Below are 19,543 nucleotides of genomic sequence, written 5' to 3'. Positions count from 1 at the left end.
AACACTTTCAAATTTATTTTTGCAGATACAGTTAGTGGATAAAGAGAAAATAAGTTCCTCGCAAAAAATTATGATTTTACAGAAGCAGAAAGGAAGGAGAAAACACCAAGTTAAGGTTTAAAGATATGAGAGACAATAGTAGGATAATTGTTGGGAATGAGTTGGATTTAATGCTGCTGCAATGTAAACTGGTCACAGCCCCCTGCAATTAACTATATATTCAAATATCAAATGTTTATATGAACAATAATGAAAACATTTAATATCAATTGAAAATCATAGAGTAAGAAGAAGGGATTTAGATGTTTGTCTATCTATGCATAACATACCATTGTCAAGAAGATTCCAAACTCCATATTAAGCGAGACATTGTCACCATCAGTGAAGACAAAGGCCTTCTTGCGTTCTTTCTTGCTCTGAAGTACCACAGCAATCTGTTGGGCTGCCACCGACAATACCGGAAGTTCGATACGGTTAAACTCATCAAAGCAACCCCATGATCCAGACTGTGCCAAACCTGTTGATAAGAAAATATTATTATTAATTGAAAAGAAAATAATTTGAACAGAATTCACTGAAAGATCTTATTGTTTCAACTTAATTAAACAAATACTTATTCTGGTTTTTCATGTACCTGTACAAATTAAAAATAGAAAGATCTGAAGCAGACATTAAAGAATTTCATTAGTATCTAAATTTCAGTTTAAAAACTCCATGGGATGAAAAAATTAATATAAAGAAATTCTCTTTAGAAAATACCTTTGAAGATACGTCCAAGACCTCTAAAGTCCATCTGATCTGAACAGTTGAAGACAACTACGTATTTGCCGAGACAACGACCCATGTCCTTGGTTGTTTCTGTTTTACCAGTACCGGCTGGACCAGCAGGAGCTCCGCCCATAGACATACCGAGAGCTTGTGCAAGTGTGATATAACACCTGGAAGTGTGTAACAACATCATTATACATGCAAGGATGCCACTATTTACACAGAAAATCTTACAAAACTTAATATATTTTGTTAATGTACACACCTACCAAATATTGTCTTTGCAGATAAATGCCCATTAAAAATTATGCCTAAAGTCTTGGATTAACATCATTTTTGTACCTAAAATAAAAGATCTTGTGTTACCTATTGCATAACTTGTTACATTTGAAAATAAAAAAATACAATTTTTCCTTTAGACTGTCATGCAAATAAGATTAAACGATGTTTTCAAATACAGCAGTGACAGTGCTAGGAACCTGCACAAAATTGGGCAATTCTATTTTACACATATAAATTGATATACACGTGTAAATTTGGAATTTAGTGCGGTCATACCTGTCAGTAAGGGGTGTGATGACAAGACGCTCAGTACAACCAAGGAATTCATTCTGGTAGATAAAGTCAACATCAGTGATGGAGATCACACATTTATCCTGGTCTTCAATAAAGTAAAATCTTGACTGCTTCAACCATTCGAAATCTGTTGGTGACTTCACATGCATGCGGACCTAAACGAAAAAGGAGCATAGATCTTTGGTAAATATAAAAGACGTCATCTAAAAAATTACAAAGAAAGTGTTTCCTTAAAAATTTTTTTTTTCATTCATCACTGTCTTTACAATACATTTTAAATATGAACCAAATTCCACATCTTGCCTGGGTACTTTCATGTATTCAACAATAACAAATATTTCTGTATTTTCTTTATGTAAAATTGTAAATAGCGCAAAACATTAAAATTTCATGTGCATGAAATTTCATGCCTTTGGTCAAAACACCAAGTTCATAGGAATCTGAAATTATGAAATTCAACATTTGATGAATTTTAATTGTTCATTGGAATTTAATTTCGTGGGTTGACACAACTGTGAAATCCACAAAAATTAGTCCTTCAAAAATACCAACACATGGGGAAAGGGAAATTTACAGTATACGGCAACAGAAAATTTGTCCCTCCATTTGGGAGAGCACTTTCCTTTTCCCTTGTGAGTGAGTACCTTCACTATCTCAACTGGACTATTTTAATAATATACTTACTAAGTCATCAAAAATATCTCTCTGGTGGACATGGATGGTAATCAGGGTCTCAAACTTGGTTCTCTCCACCTTACCAAGGTCACGTGTTGTCTGGTCAATCAGCATATTGAGCAACTCAAGGAATGCCTGGTTTGTCTGACCCATCACCTTACGATCATATTTGGCCGAGGTTAGAGCATCTGTGGAATCACGGGTCCAGATCATTTGTATACCAAGTAAGCCAACCTGAAAGTGAGGCATGGTGTGAGATTCTCCTACATGGAATTTAATAAAGTATCTTAAATTATTTATCACTTGAGTGCATTATATACATGAAGGAATTGAAATTACAGTGTTTCAACAGTATACATTTTAACTGATTTAATCTCAACCCTATCTAAAACAGATGTAAGATTTTCATCAAGTTTTTACAAAAAGTTTACGAGTGACAAAACAAAACAAAACTTGAAAAAATATCACTTTTAATAATGAATAAATTAAAGTAAGAAATTACTTCAAATATTTACAACACTGTATATACCTGAGCAGGGAACATTCCCAGGAACTCTAGCAGCTGGAAGCTCTGGTCTTGTATCGCCATGGCAGCAGTACGGATGACTCCGTGCAATGACTTCTGGGCCATTTTCATCAATGACATCAACCAGACTTCAACATTTCCTTCAGCCTTCACTGTTTTCTCAAGCTAAAATATAAGTTGTGATTTAAAGTAGTCCTGCATGTTTGATTAACTGGAAGTGACCACGTAACATCATATAATATATGAAAAAACAAGAACAATGCCTGGTAAGCCTTTAAACAGGTAGTATAAAAGTTGCCACAAATCTATCAATTTATCAATGTTTATTTTTAATATAGATAGATTTTGATGTAAAATAGTTCAAATTAATAACAAAAAATAAGCATCAATGTAAAGACTCCCAATTGATATTTGGTGAATTGGTAAAAATTACGCACATGGACCTATACATTTTATTTGGCCATTATTACAACAATCTTGGTTAACATACCAAGCTTTTGTTTATTAAACAAGAGCTGTCACTAATGGTGACAAATGCCCCTGCAGCGCCTTGACCTTTGACCTGGTGACCTTGACCTTTGACCCCAAAGTCAATAGGGGTCGTGTACTCAATAAGTACTATTAGCATGTGAAGTCTGAAGGTCCTGGGTGCAGTGGTTCGCGAGCAAAGTGCCTTCATGCAAAAAGTTAACGTTGCCTTCATGCAAAAAGTTAACATTGTGACGAACGAACGGACGGACAGTTGAAAACTAATATGCCTCCTTTCGGGGGCATAAAAAAGTCATTGGAATTCTTCAACCAGATCATGCTTCAACAAAATGAAGTACAGAAAGAATAATTAATGCACTCAGCTGCTATATTTAATCCTCTGACAGATTTTGAAAGTTCCAAAATTACGAGCAAAAAAATTAAAACAATATTTACATCTACAGTTTCACCCTCTGTTGAATGCACAGACAGAATGTTATCATAGAACTTCTCATGGAATTTTACAGTCTTTATGTTGTCAAACACAGACAAGAGATGAGCCTGGATGGTGTGAGGGTCGCTCGCCTGACCCAGGATCTCCAGCAGGGCAGGATCAGACACAAAGAAAAATCTTGGGAATAACAGTCTCTTCTTCTCCAGGTACCTGATTGTGAACAAATAAACTATTAGGTTTAAACACTTAGCAATAATTAAATTATTTAGCAAAGTACTGTATATATATATCGAAGTTAACAAAATAAGTATTAACTGCAGTCAGTTTTGATTATATGATAAAAAAACTGTTAGTATGAATTTTACCAACTTTTGATTTAAGTTACTAGTGAATATTTTAAATGTATCATTACTTCTTCAGATAGGGAATTATCTTCTTTTCTTTCACACTTATTGCTTGATATCAATTAAAATGCCCATAATATAGATCTACAATGATATAATATGATATGGTAATTTTGATATAGAAAGTTATACTGGAATTATTCTCTTATATCTGAAAACTGCTTACACTCTGTTCTTAACCCTTATCATGCTAGGCATGATTGATTCTGCCTTTGCGACCAGTGTAGATCATGATTAGCCTGTACATCCATGCAGTCTGATCAAGATCTGCACTGTTCGCCATTCAGTGAGTACCTTTTTGGAAGGCACCCTTTTTAACAGTTAATGGTACTGTCCAAATTGAAAGATGGACAAGTTCATTATAGAAATTTAGCAGGGTAAGGGTTAAAAGGAAACATGCAGATAACATACCCAGTTAGAGATTTCTGGCAAAGTTCCAACTGCTCGAGTAAATGAGGCAACAACTGCATCAATGTTTCATCACCAACACAGCACTGGACAACGTTTGGAGTCTCGTGCGCACGAGTCATTATCTTTATCCAAGACTTATCAATGTTACTGAACCTCTTGGCTTCCTATAGGCAGAAATAGAATTAAAAGTAATGTAAATGAAACAATAATTAAGTACAAATGTAACTAATAGCTTTAGTTCTATATTATTTTCACCTTATAAATGACAGTGGACCCATAATGAAAAACAGTCAATTCCGTTCTATTATGGATTCTGCAAACACAATTTCAGCTTTCTCGGCTATATGGAAATTCACATGCTTCTATGACTTATATTAATGGCCAGAGAATGCAGCAGTAGTTTACCATGATATGAAAGTACAGAGAAATTGTTGATTGTTATAACTTTACCTCAAGATAAGTAAGATTCAGAAAAAGCAAAAGATGGGACATAAAATGCTTCCTCAATAAACACAATTTCTTGTATTTATTTCAAACAGGTGAACAAAGGATGAAAGATTTTAACATATCTGACTGTGCTTCGCTCTCATTAAAGCTGTTTCAGTGCACATATTACCCGGATATTTTGTTTAATCTTCTGAACAGAGATTAACTTACTTTTGGCAACTGTTTGGCTATGTCACCACCGACAAAGACAGCTTCCAGGTATACCCACAGATTTTGCACAACCATCCAGTTCTCAATGATCTCTGATGAGTTAGTCAGGTTCTGCACCCAGGTTTGAATCTGCTTCTTGAATGGTGTGTTGTATCTGTTGTACAGAAAAAAGTTATTGTAAAACAAGGAACATATGGAAATGGTTGGTAGTACCCACTATATTCAAAAGACAACTTTCTACATTAAACCTTTTGTCAGGAAAAAGTAACTTTAGATATAACAGTCTTCAGTGAATATGTTTAACCCTTATCATGCTGGACACGACTGATTCTGCCTTTACGACCAGTGTAGATCATGATCAGCCTGCACATCCATGCAGACTGATCATGATCTGCACTGTTTGCCATTCAGTATCTTTTTAGTAAGCACCCCTTTTGACTGTTACTGGTACTGTCCAAATTGAAAGATGGACAAGTTCATTACAGAAATTTAGCAGTGTAAGGGTTAAAATTTTACCTGTTACTCATTAGGGAACTGAGCACCATAAGAGAATCTTCCATGAGGGAGACAATCTCGCTGGTTGTATCTCCACGTAGCAAAAGCTCCCCACGATTCTTGAAGTTTCCAAACGTGAATTCCTGGTTGTTCCAGTCTGCAATTACCTGTTTCAGCTTGGCTTCAATGTCCTTCTCTTTCACAGCTGAGATACAGATATCCTAGAGAATATTTAAAGAAAATAATCAACATTTATCACAAAATACATGGTTCTTTAAAGCATTTTGCAACAGTTTCTGCTTTTAGCATGTGAGCTATCTTAATGAAAAGAAGGAAAGGCCACTTAGAAAGACCTTTGTAAATCAATGTCCCTTAAAAGCTTTATAGGAATAATAATATATTTAATATCAACTGTAAGAACCTTTCCTAACAGTAAGAAACTCAGAAAAAATATTGTTTTTGCGTGTTTTTCTTAATAGTGTGAAACTGCTGTATCTGCTTTTTCGTCATCATGGTTAGGCAGCAAGAACAGTTTAACACTGACGCAACAATATTTAATTGCTGACCTGTAAATACGCAAGCACAGGTTGAAAAAATTACATTTGTTTCTCAGAAATTTCAAACTTTATACCAAAGCATTAACATTTACAAAGAAATATTTATCAGCTATAGATGCTTTCAGTTGTATAACAGAACAGAAACGTATATTTAACTTAACTGCTTCTATCTATTTACGTCTTTTATAGCAATTATTAATATTTTTAATGCAAAATAAATAAAATATTTGAAAGTGACACTTTTATATAAAGTGAACTGTAAAGGTGAGCATTCAGTTACTATAGTGAATTGTTGTAAACATTTTAAGGCTATTTTTCTGCAATTAAAGTGATATTACAAATGGTTTATTCCATATGTACATATATATTTTGTGAATTTTTACCGCTATTCTTTTTTGCAGTTTAGGTGATTTAACAATTGATATATGTTTATTATAACGCTGAAGAATAAACCTATATGCTTCAAAATGGCTTCCCTGCATTAATGGACAATTGCAAATAAAAGAAAAAAAAACATAATTTGTTATTTCTGATCCAGTAATAAACTGTACCGCCTGTATAAATGCCCCCTCCTTTCCTAATAATTTGAAACTGGTGCTCTTAATACCTGCACCCCTCTTCCCCCACCATCTATCCTTTGCACAATTCATAACCCCAGGGGCATTTATTCGAGGGTATACAATATTCCGTTTTTTCAGTAACATTTTGGGACATAAACAATTTTAAATGGCTTGTGTCCTAAGAGGAAAATAATGCTGAAATAAAAACATTGTGAATTTCTATTCTAAAAACATGCTCAATGCAATGGTACTGATATTCAGCCAAAAACACCAAGAAATGACTACTTTCTCTAAATGAAATGGCTTTCAAGTCAATATACAAAACTATAGCCTTTGGTCTCAACCAATATAATTTTTTATACTTTTTACTGGCAATTGAAATAAGTGTTTTATTATATTACATCAGAAATAAAAGTATCACAGGTTATTTTTTAAGTTTTGACTCTAATACCCAGCAAACAGGTGTTGACTGGTCAATAGCATAAACTATGGACCTGCAAATTATACACTTGAGGAGTCACGTAATAACACATAATACAGGCAGACTTATGTCCATATTTAAATAAATATTAGCTAACATAATAACATCTCTTTGTGTTTTTGGAGAAATATAAAACATCAGTTTTACCCGAAATTGCAACATTCATACATATATAATGATCTACAAAAAAAATATGCAGTTTAAAAAAGAACATGATTCCATGCACATAGATCTAAAAATTTTCGAGAGAAAAATTGTGAAGTTTACCCTCATTTCTAGGTCACCCGTCATCTCATTTAAATGCTATTGGTACATAATATCTTATTCTATATAATACTGTCAATGCACAATGATACTAATTATTTACAAGGAAATATTTTTACTTCATTGCAGTTACTCTAAAATTCATAGTCGACAACAATTAGTCCTTTTCAATTATTACTCTGACAATTTAAAAGCTAACAGGACCCAGTTGCTCGAAATATTAACACGCAATTAAGCTAACGGTAGACTAACATATAGAGTTATATTTCGACAGTTTAGAAAACTTAGAAAAACAAATGTACGTGTTAAGGATTATAAACACTAAAACATCTTTACAGTAAAATTAAAACATCATGTTAGTGTTTCCAACCAAGACTAGTATCTTGAATCAAAATTTAACAGGCTGATAGCTTTACAGCCCATTAAAGTTTCGAACAACTGGGTCCAGCTCTACCTGTAAAACAGAAACTTTTATTTCATATCTTTACAAGGTTTATTGAAATACGACATTCACAGCTGATTATATTTGAAACTTTTATTGTAACAAGCAGTTGTATTTTTTGATTTTATTAATTTCACTGTTACCAAACTTCATCTGAACACAACACAAAATAATATGAACTCGAGCTATCACTTCACGTGAATAAAGTTCCAGACATGGCTTTTACACAGGAAATATAAATCTAGTAATCATGACCTTTGACATTCGAAAATGACCTTAATCTTTGACCTAGTGACCTGGATTATGCAAACTGCACATCGTCTTGAATATTATTTAACCTAAAACGAGTAACCATTAAAGTCAGTAACTATGTACTCATTTCTAAACTCCTGTAAGTTACAAGGGAACCTCAAACATCAGTATTTTTCCATCCTGACGTTCAAATTTCACATCAAGGGCATGACATCATTTGCAAAATCATTACTGTGTGTTACTGTTAATTGTTCATCAACGATATTTTCAATTTTACTCAGGCTAAAGAACAAATTTATATAAGTTATATAATATCAAAAGTGTAGGTACTAATGTAATAAAAAGATCATTATAATAAGATTTGCCTTGAGAAATATTCACTCATTTTTCCTGGAAAAAGAGCTCCTCAAGTCGCACAATAATTCCACTACAGAACTCTTAATATTTCTTGACACAAATCTAATAATCTATAAATTGTTATAAAAAATTCAAGAGATACATTATTCAGACTGTGTCAGCGATTTTTTTTGCCAGTTTGGAAAAGCGTCCGTGTCCGACTGAATTGGGAAAAATCGCATCGTTTTCACCTGAATTGGGAAATTTGTGTAACAAGTGAATGAAGTATTGCCATGCAATACAAAGTCCCCTACTGGAAGGAACCTAATTTTCTCTACTGCAGTATAACATAATGAACTGATATCTGTCAATGATGTATAAACAATATTGTACTACATATACAATATGTGATAACAACACACTTGGATTAAAATGTGCATATATAAAAACCCACAGTTGTTTTCATATTGAATTTTTTTGGCTGATTATAAAAATGTTATCATGCAAGTTATTTATAGTAACAACAAAGGGAAACTAATCTTTAAAAAAAAAAAAAAAAAAAAAATCTATATAATATAAGTCCACAATAAACTCTTTACCAGGTAGAGATAGGTCAAAATACACCTAAAAATTGGATGTAACATGCATGCTGTACCACAGAGAAGTGGTCTCGATTTTTCTCTACCGCCAGTAATAAAAAAGTTAAAATAAAATCTATTTATAGTAACAACAAAGGGACGTAATTCTAAAAACAAGAGTGCCTCATGGTGGTGAACATTTGGTCCAAGTTACATCAAAATCCCTCCATGCATGAAGAAGAAATGTTCCTTACAAAGTCATTCTTGAATTTGACCTTTGACCTCTAAATATGACCTTGACCTTAGACCTAGGGACCTGGTTCTTGCGCATGACATGTTGTCTCATCCTGGGGAATATTTGTGCCAACTGATATCTAAATCCTGCTTTGCATGACAAAGTAATAGACCGGACAGGAAAAAAATCCTCTTGACCTTTGATCTCAAAGTGTGACCTTGATCTTTAAGCTAGGGTACTGGGTGTTGCGCATGACACGTCATCTCACCATGGGAAACATTTATGCCAAGATATATTGTAATCCTTTGATGGATGACAGAGTTCTGGATCGGACAGGGAAAACACCTTATTGACCTTTGACCTCCAATTGTGACCTTGACCTTTGAGCTAAGGGTCTGCGCTTTGCGCATGACATGTTGTCTCATCATGGGGAACATTTGTGCCAAGTAATATTAAAATCCCTTCATGGATGGCAGAGTTATGGACGGGACAGGAAAAAAACTCTGTTGACCTTTGACCCCCAATTGTGACCTTGACCTCTGAGCTAGGGGTCCGGGATTTGCGCATGACACGTCGTCTCATCATGGGGAACACTTGTGCTAAGTGATATTAAAATCCCTTAATGAATGTCAGAGTTATGGACCGGACACGAAACAGACCCTGTTCATGCTATGTTAACATTTGACTGCTAAGTGTGACCTTGACCTTTGAACTAGGGGTCTGAAAGTTGTGCATGACACATCGTCTTATTATGAGGTACATTTGTGCCAAAAAATATTAAAATCCCTTCATAGATGGGAGAGTTATGGACCGGACAGGAAAAAAGCCTTGTTGACCTTTGACCTCCAATTGTGACCTTGACCTTTAAGCTAGGGGTCCAGGTTTTGCACATGACACGTCATCTCCTCATGGGGAACATTTGTGCCAAGTAATATTAAAATCTCTTCATGGATGGGAGAGTTATGGACCGGACAGGAAAAAAGCCCTGTTTACCTTTGACCTCCAATTGTGACCTTGACCTTTGAGCTAGGGGTCCGGGATTTGCGCACAACACGTCCTTTCATCATGGGGAACATTTGTGCCAAGTAATATTAAAATCCCTTCATGGATGGGAGAGTTATGGACTGGACAGGAAAAAAGCCCTGTTGACCTTTGACCTCCAATTGTGACCTTGACCTTTGAGCTAGGGGTCCGGGTTTTGCGCATGACACGTCGTCTCATCATGGGGAACATTTGTGCCAAGTAATATTAAAATCCCTTCATGGATGACAGAGTTATGGACCGGACACGAAATTGCGGACGGACGGACGGACAGACGGACGGACGGACAGACGGAAAAGTGCATTCCTATAGTCCCTGAAACTGGTTTTCAACCAGTAGGGGACTAATAAACAAATTAACATATTTATTTGTATGGTCATGAAAACTGGTTATGACTTTTAGGCGTGATCGATTAAATTCGCACTTTGCTGGCATTAGAGAATTTATTCTGAATTTTAATAGAGTATTTGCCGATTTGGATGTCGGGATCACGGCTGTTTTGAAGTTTTTTGTAGGTCTTTTTATGGGATATTTTTATCTGATGGAAAAATAGTCATTTTTTCAACTGAGAAAGGGTCTGTTTTACGGACCCTATTAAAGAAGGAAAAATTGCAGCTGTCTGACAGATTCGAAAAATACTTCTGTTTGAAAAACATATACATTTAACCTTAATTTTGGTACAAACATAGTTTAATTCATACCTCAATATCTTCCTTGAATTCCAGTAGCGGAGCTTGTAGAATGTTACGTAGTGTGAAGTTATCGCTCTCTATGTCAAACACGTGACCTGTGACCTCAGCCATCCTGTTCCAGTGTCTTGGCTTCATCGCTTTATTGGTCATCAGTTCAAGAAGGGGAACCATCTCATTGAAATCATCAATGGTCTTCTTTAGATCTTCAAACGCTGGCCAGTCTTTCAGTGCTCTTGGAAGTTTGCGACATCTGGATTTAAAAGAAACAAATATTAAATCTGTATTCTGCAAATGAAAGATCATAAAGTTTTTCTTAAAATAGAAGTTTGACTATCATAAGGAATGTCTTTGGTTTCTTTTCATTGAGTTTTACCGAACTTTATGACAGAATATGGATTAGGCAGTTTGTTTTGTTGGGTTTAACATCACACCGACTTAGTCACATGTCATATGGCAACTTTCCAGCTTTTAATTGTGGAGAAAGACCCCAGGTGCCCAACCGTGCATTACTTCATCACTGGTGGGCACCTGGGTATAACCACTAAACTTCCTTAAGCCAGCTAGATGGCTTCCTCACATGAAATCTACGCTCCAAGTGAGGCTTGAACCCACATCGGTGAAGGAGGATTAAGAAGACTGCAACAGTAACTTTAAAATGTGTGTAGATAAATAATACAGTGGTATTATCTGAATAACTCATAATTATGAGAGACGTAACTTTGAAACCAATTTTTAACTTACTTATTTTGAAACTCAATGAGTTCATTGTTGATCTTCTCAATGTTAATATCAGCCCAAAGAATATCATAGTAGCCGTGGACAGTATCAATGACCGCATTGTACAAGCCGTATAACTTCTGCAGCAAGTTGAGCTCTTTCTTGATCTTGAGCAGTTCCGGATATTCGGTGACCGGAAGACCAAATAGCTCCTCTCCTCCGGTGTATGTACAGAATTTCTTGTACAGAATATCAAATGTGTTCTGACAAATCACCAGACGGTCAGATGCTTCACGTGGAGCTACACCTGGTACCATTGGCCCGGCCTAGAAAAAAAAATTGAAAATTGACTTCTGGTTTTGGTAACACGAGAGACTATTGCCAAACAATAAGAAAACGCTTCTTTTTACTCAAAATTGAATGAATATTTAGCAGTCCATCCTCACAAGACAGTATTTTCCTTTCTTATATTGTGCTTTTATAATTCATTTATTATTAAATAAGTTAATAGTTTGTTCATTATAAACAAAACTTTAAAATGCTAAAAAATCACAAATATGTAAAACTGAAGAATATTCAGTAACCATTATAAACTGTGCAATCTTTAATATTCATGGGGTGAATTATTTTCCCTCGATTTCGTGGTTGAATCAATCTACAAAATTAAAGCCCAATGAATTAGCAAAACTTCCATTATTTTATCTTGATAAGCAGAAATCCATAATTTCACCCCCCTCCCCGCCACACACAAAACAAGAGGGCCAAGATGGCCCTAGGCCGCTCACCTGAGTAACACACCATAACAGTGTAAACATGTTTTACCAAGTGATTTCATGGAAACAAAATATTCTGACCAATTTTCATTAAGATTGGACCAAACTAGAGCTATCACTAAAGGTGATGAATGTACCCCCAGCATGCACTGACACAGTACATTGCAATTTGACGCACACAAGATTGCATAATTATGTGGACTTTATGTATATAGACTGTATGTATACAGAATAGTAACAAACAAGAGGACCATGATGGTCCTGAATCGCTCACCTCTTCCCACATGACCCAGTTTTGAGTATGACGTTGTTTTTTCTATTATTTGACATAGTGACCTAGTTTTTGAGCTCATATGACTCAGTTTTGAACTTGACCTAGATATTATCAAGATAAAAATTCAGACCAATTTTCATGAAGATCCATTGAAAAATATGGTCTCTAGAGAGGTCACAAGGTTTTTCTATTATTAGACCTATTGACCTAGTTTTCGAAGGTACGTGACCCTGTTTTGAACTTTACCTAGATATCATCAAGGTGAACATTCTCACTAATTTTCATGAAGATCTCATGAAAAATATGGCCTCTAGAGAGGTCACAAGGTTTTTCTATTCTTATACCTACTGGCCTAGTTTTTGACCGCACGTGACCCAGTTTCGAAACTGACCTAGATATCATCAAGGTGAACATTCAGATCAATTTTCATGAAGATCCATTGAAAAATATGGCCTCTAGAGAAGTCAAAAGATTTTAATAATTTTAGACCTACTGACCTAGTTTTTGACCGCAGTTGACCCAGTTTCAAACCTGACCTAGATATTATCAAGATGAACATTCAGACCAACTTTCATACAGATCCCATGAAAAGTATGGCCTCTAGAGAGGTCACAAGGTTTTTTTATTATTTGACCTACTGACCTAGTTTTTTAAGTGACATGACCCACTTTCAAAATTGACCTAGATACCATCAAGGTGAACATTCTGACCAACTTTTATGGAGATCCATTCACAAGTATGGCCTCTACAGAGGTCACAAGGTTTTTCTATTTTTAGACCTACTGACCTAATTTTTGACCGCACATGACCCTGTTTCGAACTTGACCTAGATATCATCAAGATGAACATTCAGACTAATTTTCATACAGATCCCATGAAAAATATGGCCTTTAGAGAGGTCACAAGGTTTTTCTATTATTTGACCTACTGACCTAGTTTTTGGTGGCACGTGACCCACTTTCGAACTTGACCTAGATATCATCAAGATGAACATTCAGACCAACTTTCATACAGATCCCATGAAAAATATGGCCTCTAGAGAGGTCACAAGGTTTTTCTATTATTTGACCTACTGACCTAGTTTTTGATGGCACATGACCCACTTTCAAACTTGACTTAGATATCATCAAGGTGAACATTCTGACCAATTTTCATGAAGATCTCATGAAATATATGGCCTTTAGAGAGGTCACAGGGTTTTTCTATTTTTAGACCTACTGACCTAGTTTTTGACCGCACGTGACCCAGTTTCAAACTTGACCTAGATATCACCAAGACGAACATTCAGACTAACTTTCATACAGATCCCATGAAAAATATGGCCTTTAGAGAGGTCACAAGGTTTTTCTATTATTTGACCTACTGACCTAGTTTTTGATGGCACGTGACCCAGTTTTGAACTTGACCTAGATATCATCAAGGTGAACGTTCTGACCAATTTTCATGAAGATCTTGTGTAATATATGGCCTCTAGACAGGTCACAAGGTTTTTCTATTTTTAGACCTACTGACCTAGTTTTTGATGGCACGTGACCCAGTTTCGAACTTGACCTAGATATCATCAAGATGAACATTCTGACCAACTTTCATAAAGATCCCATGAAAAATGTGACCTCTAGAGTGGTCACAAGCAAAAGTTTACGGACGGACGCACGCACGCACTGACGGACGATGGACACCGCGCGATCACAAAAGCTCAACTTATCACTTTGTGACAGGTGAGCTAAAAATACAGCCATTTTGGACAAAACCACAAAATTTGTACTCATGAAGTGAAATGATTTTACATTATGTGTTATATTCTTACAGTGTTATAATCATCATAGAAGCTGTCACAGTCCACCAGGAATGTCTTCACATCTTCAATGAGATCAGACTTGAACTGTGGTTGTATATCCAGCAGATGAGACTGGACCTCCGCAGCCTGTACATTCAGTTTCTCCCACGAATATCTCAGTGTATCGCACCTCTCGGTTTCTTCCTTGGCACAAGGTAGATCATGTTTGATCAACATAGAATAGGACTCCTGTAAAGTAAATGCTTCATTTTATGATTAATGTTCAAAATTTACTTGGTCTTTAAATGATTTTGTATGCTATGGTCCCTGTAATATCTATTTGCTAACATATTTTTCTTTTATAATGTACAAATGTATTTGCAATTAAGCTCTTTCAACACATCTGTGCTGTCTGTTGAATCCTGATAGACAAATATATCACAAATACCCACTGGGCCTCCTCAACTAAGCTTAAAGACAGTTACTAGTATTATCAAATTCCAGCATTTTCATAACAGAAATTTAAGTTTTTGAGACAGACTCAGTAGAGGAGGCAATGAAAAAATAAACTGAACATAAACATTTTCACAGACTGTGCTGCATATTTTCAACAAAAGTATGCTTGGCCGACACATGTCGGCCTTGAACAAACCTCAATATATGTAATGCTCATGTAAAGTCTGATTTCATACTTCAACAGGTGTAAATTCTGATTTTACACCTCAAGAAAGTGTAATACTCATGTTGGCCTTAAACATACCTCAATGTATGTAATGCTCATGTAAAGTCTGATTTCATACTTCAACAGGTGTAAATTTTGATTTCAAAATGCTTACATTGACTTTCAATATACCTCAACAGGTGCAATGCTCATGACAATTCTGACTTCATACCTATATACTTAGGTGTAGTGCTGATGTTGGCCTTTAACATGCCTCAATATATTGTACTCTTCATGTCAGTTATTATTTCACACCTCAACAGGTGTACTGTTCACATCAATTCTGATTTTATACCTCAAGAAAGTGTAATACTCATGTTGGCCTTAAACATACCTCAATAGGTGTAATGCTCATGTCAATTCTGATTTCATTTTCCCTTATCTCCTTCAGTCCAGCCATGGCAAATCTGATGTCGTCCAAGTCTTTAATAGGACGTGCAAGACGCTTGTTGAGCTCTTCGATGAATGTGAAAATCTCCTCCATCTCTGTACGGTACTTGTTGTTACATGCCTTCCCATAATGCATCCTCCATGCTTTCGTCTCAACATTCAGAGCAAATTTGAGCTTCTCTGTTGAGAAACAAAAATAGCTATGAGCCTTCTTGTTAAATTTATATATATACTGAAACGTGTGCAAAAAATATTATTACATTGCTCTTTATATAAATCCCTGGTCCATAGTTTGTGCTAGACAACCTGGCTTTTTTCAACACATGTATGCTGCACTGAAAGTCAAATATTTATTTCTGAAGACATGTGATAAAACATTTACTGAATGGCCCGTAAGTCTAAAAACTATCTGCCTACTTCTTTGGACCTCAGGTGAATAAACAGATCATGACTGGTAAGCCATGCTATAAGTGTAGAATATGTGTCCACAGAACTGAGAGATATAAACTGATTTACCATTTTAAGAATTGAACTGTAACACTGTGAGATCATTTAATTTTATGTGCATGAAATTTTGTGATTTGGGTCAAAACAACTATTTCATGAAGATATGACTCCAAATTTTTCAAGTTTAGAACTTAAAGTAATTGATAATTTTCTTGTTAATTGTGATTAAATTTCATGGATTGGTTCAACCACAAAATGCAAGAAAACTAGTTCCCCATATTCAATTTGATGATTTTACTGCAAACAGTCTCAATTTCTTCAGTTCAGATGCTGAGAACTATTCCTGTTTTGGTTAAGACAATTTCTATCATTATCTATTTTTTGTAAAAACTGTGACATAACCAACAAAGCAAATACCTGTAAACAGAGCAATAGGTCCAACATCATAGTACTCTGGCTCCCCGTTGATAGAAACCTCAAGTTCTTCGTAGCACTTTATCTTCCACTCAAACTCGGTCAGTTTAGGATTATCCTTCAAGAAATTCTCCAGTTCCTCTTCACGGTCATTCTCCCAGATGCCGTGGTATTCTGCAAATTTCTCCAGGGCACTGGTAACCTCCTAATTAATGACAAAATAAATTATTTCATCCCTGATTAACATTAGTTTAATAGTCATGGAAAATGCTTTTAAAATAATTCTATATTGCCTTTTTTTTTTTTTTAGACCTTATTTACATCGACAGGTAAGACGGAACAGACTTATAAGAAGCAAAGAAATTCTGGATTACTGGTAAATCAAAAGATCTTTGCTTCTTATTATGTGTCGCTCTGTTAAAAAAAAAAAAAAATTTTTCCAAAGTGTTCAATCCAAAGAATAACTTCTTAAATTTTTGTACCTTCTTGGTAGAGTTAATGGAGGTTGACAAGAGAGAAACAAGCTTGGCAACTTCTTTGTTCTCTGACACATTCTTGAAGTAATTTTTCGCTGTTGTTGTCACGGTATGACTCGTTGCCTCACGTTCCAATTCCGGCCTCTTCCTATCGCCATGGGAACCCTCAGATGCAGCTACACTACCAATACTCATACGTCTGTCATGGTGGCCATCACGATCGCCAGAATGAGATCTCTCTCGTTTCCTGTCTTTGTTCCACTGAGAAATTCCTTTGCTTGTACTCACAATCAGCTGTGCGGCCTAAGTTAAAAAACGTAACACATACAGGTTTGTTTATCTGTTTTGGATTAAGTGCAGTTTTTGAACAGTATTTCAGCAGTTATGTTATGGTAAACAGTTAACCCTTACCCTGCTAAATTTCTATAATGAACTTGTTCATCTTTCAATTTGGACAGTTGCATTAACTGTTAAAAAGGGTGTTTACCAAAAAGATACTGACTGAATAGCAAACAACGCAGATCTTGATCAGCCTACACATCCACAGTCTGATGTGCAGGCTGATCAAGATCTACACTGGTCGTAAAGGCAGAACCAATCGTGTCCAGCATGATAAGGGTTAATGTTTCCAGTGTTCCTGGATTCTGTACCAGTACTAACCTACCAACTTCTCTGCATGAATCAGAGGTTGAGAACATAATGACTTCACCTGTGTTTGTTTGATCAAATCTTCATGGAGAACACACACCTTGCATGACAATCAAATTCAAGACCCCATGTTCAACAGATCTTTGCTCTTCCTACTGAGCTAAACGGGTGGTGTGTGTGTGTGTGTTCGGGGTTTTTCAGTCATATAAACAGTGTCTACTTGTAGTAGTGAGCACAATGCCAAACTTTATAGTGCTGCCTCACTGGAATATCACGCCGTAGACACGTGACATGATACCCCACTCAATCACATTATACTGACACCGGGCTGACCAGTCCTAGCACTACCCTCTTTATGCTGAGCGCCAAGGGAGGAAGCTACTAGTACCATTTTTTACGTCTTTGGTATGACGCGGCCAGGGATCGAACCCACGACCTCCTGCACTCGAAGTGAACGCTCTACCACTAGGCTACCGAGGCGCTAAACGGGTGGATGTCTAACACAGACACTGGGCGGACAGATGAAAATTTAAACGGGTGGATGTCTAACACAAACAGACACTGGGTGGACAGATGAAAATTTCTCCAACTACTGCATAACATTTCTCCCTGTAAGAAATTATTTTAGCTAAGAAACAAGGATGATATTCCAATGAAAGCAAACTAAAATGCAATTTTTTGTTCTGTTAACCACAGGAGTGAAAGAAATAAGTAATTTACCATTATCTGGAATAAGTATTTATTTGTCTGCTTATACTGATAGAGTGGCTGCTCATTGTGTGGTGTTACTGGTTGCATATTGTAAAATATTATATGGTAAATGTTTGAGTTGGACTAGTCTGTCACGTATAGATTCTTCTTGGTACATAACTTAATGAGTCATCTTCTTTCCAACAGTCAGTTGTCTGTGCATAGTTTTTATTACAATGGAGGAATTTCCATCAATACACATTTAGAATTTCTTAGTCTCCATGTCAATTTTTCATAGCAGTTGGATTAATTTTGTTTTTTACCTTGTTAACAGCCTGTTGTACCTCATCTAGACCTGGTGTCATGGTGATGTTTGGGATAGCCAAGGTGGCGAAAGTTTTAAAGAAAGGACGATTATCTTTCTTCGTCTCAGCTCCAAAACCGCTAGATTCACCTGAAATAGTCATCATCAATGTTCGCTTACATTAAATATATATTTCATTACCTAACAGGTTTTTAAGGCTATGTTTTTTTTTGTTTTTGTTGCTTTTTTTTTAAACCCTTATCATGCTGGACACGAATGATTCTGCCTCTGCGACCAGTGCAGATCGTGATCAGCCTGTACATCCATGTAATCTGATCATGACCTGCACTGTTTGCCATTCAGTCAGTATCTTTTTGGTATACACCCCTTTTAACAGTTAATGGTACTGTCCAAATTGAAAAATGGACAAGTTCATTATAGAAATTTAGCAGGATAAGGGTTATGGTAATCAAACTAATAAATATTTGGTGCCCATGAAATCAAATGAGTTCACAATATCTCATAACATTACATGTATACTCAAAGTGACATAAGGAAATGCAAGGAAAATAAATTTTAATGATAATTCAGTTATTCGGGCTCAAACAGAATAATTTTTTGTCTAAAGTCATTACCATAGTATAATAGCTCTTATTTTCCTGTTCTGTTTTAAAATTCAATGCCGTTCCAGTCTGTAACATACTTACCAATATAGTGAACCATTGAACTAGATGTGATTCTTTTACGAAGAGACTCTAGGGTATTTTTTGTGACCTTTATCAGAGCTTCAAGGTTACGATGGTTGAAGTGGTTCAGTAAGTCTGTGGCAGCTTGCTGAATGTTTTCTCTCTGTTCACGTTTGCGTTTTGCAGCCAGGTTTGCCTTTGAAGAGACCGGGCGTGAGCGACGACTACTGGCACGGCCAGATCCAGTCGGGCTGCCTTCACGTTTCTCATCATCTGTATTTGGATGCAACATTGTTTATAAATCGATTATTTTTGGACACAACACTAAATTCTTAAAAGGAATTAATTCCAACA

At 35.8% G+C, this 19,543-nt stretch overlaps 1 protein-coding gene across 8 annotated transcripts in view; it reads right to left on the bottom strand.

Moving 5' to 3' along the window:
• The window catches only part of LOC123548325 (dynein axonemal heavy chain 5-like), a 146,568-nt gene that overhangs the window by 58,706 nt on the left and 68,319 nt on the right, over window positions 1-19,543 (bottom strand). For all 8 annotated transcript variants that reach the window (XM_053546534.1, XM_053546536.1, XM_045335501.2 and 5 more), the window contains 17 exons: window positions 19,211-19,462; window positions 18,523-18,653; window positions 16,868-17,164; window positions 16,389-16,590; window positions 15,469-15,704; window positions 14,444-14,662; window positions 11,614-11,915; window positions 10,882-11,122; window positions 5,456-5,655; window positions 4,940-5,093; window positions 4,283-4,446; window positions 3,470-3,677; window positions 2,549-2,710; window positions 2,029-2,253; window positions 1,327-1,499; window positions 760-938; window positions 330-517 (listed from right to left, as the gene is read on the bottom strand). In XM_053546534.1, coding sequence (XP_053402509.1) covers window positions 330-517; window positions 760-938; window positions 1,327-1,499; window positions 2,029-2,253; window positions 2,549-2,710; window positions 3,470-3,677; window positions 4,283-4,446; window positions 4,940-5,093; window positions 5,456-5,655; window positions 10,882-11,122; window positions 11,614-11,915; window positions 14,444-14,662; window positions 15,469-15,704; window positions 16,389-16,590; window positions 16,868-17,164; window positions 18,523-18,653; window positions 19,211-19,462 — 3,533 coding nt within the window. The remainder of the gene's footprint in view (window positions 1-329; window positions 518-759; window positions 939-1,326; window positions 1,500-2,028; window positions 2,254-2,548; window positions 2,711-3,469; window positions 3,678-4,282; window positions 4,447-4,939; window positions 5,094-5,455; window positions 5,656-10,881; window positions 11,123-11,613; window positions 11,916-14,443; window positions 14,663-15,468; window positions 15,705-16,388; window positions 16,591-16,867; window positions 17,165-18,522; window positions 18,654-19,210; window positions 19,463-19,543) is intronic.

This window comes from Mercenaria mercenaria, chromosome 6 (genome assembly GCF_021730395.1).
Source record: "Mercenaria mercenaria strain notata chromosome 6, MADL_Memer_1, whole genome shotgun sequence".
In the NCBI taxonomy this organism is placed as follows: domain Eukaryota; kingdom Metazoa; phylum Mollusca; class Bivalvia; order Venerida; family Veneridae; genus Mercenaria; species Mercenaria mercenaria.
The sequence above is the reverse complement of the archived record's forward strand: the minus strand, read 5'-3'. Positions and strand labels throughout refer to the sequence as shown.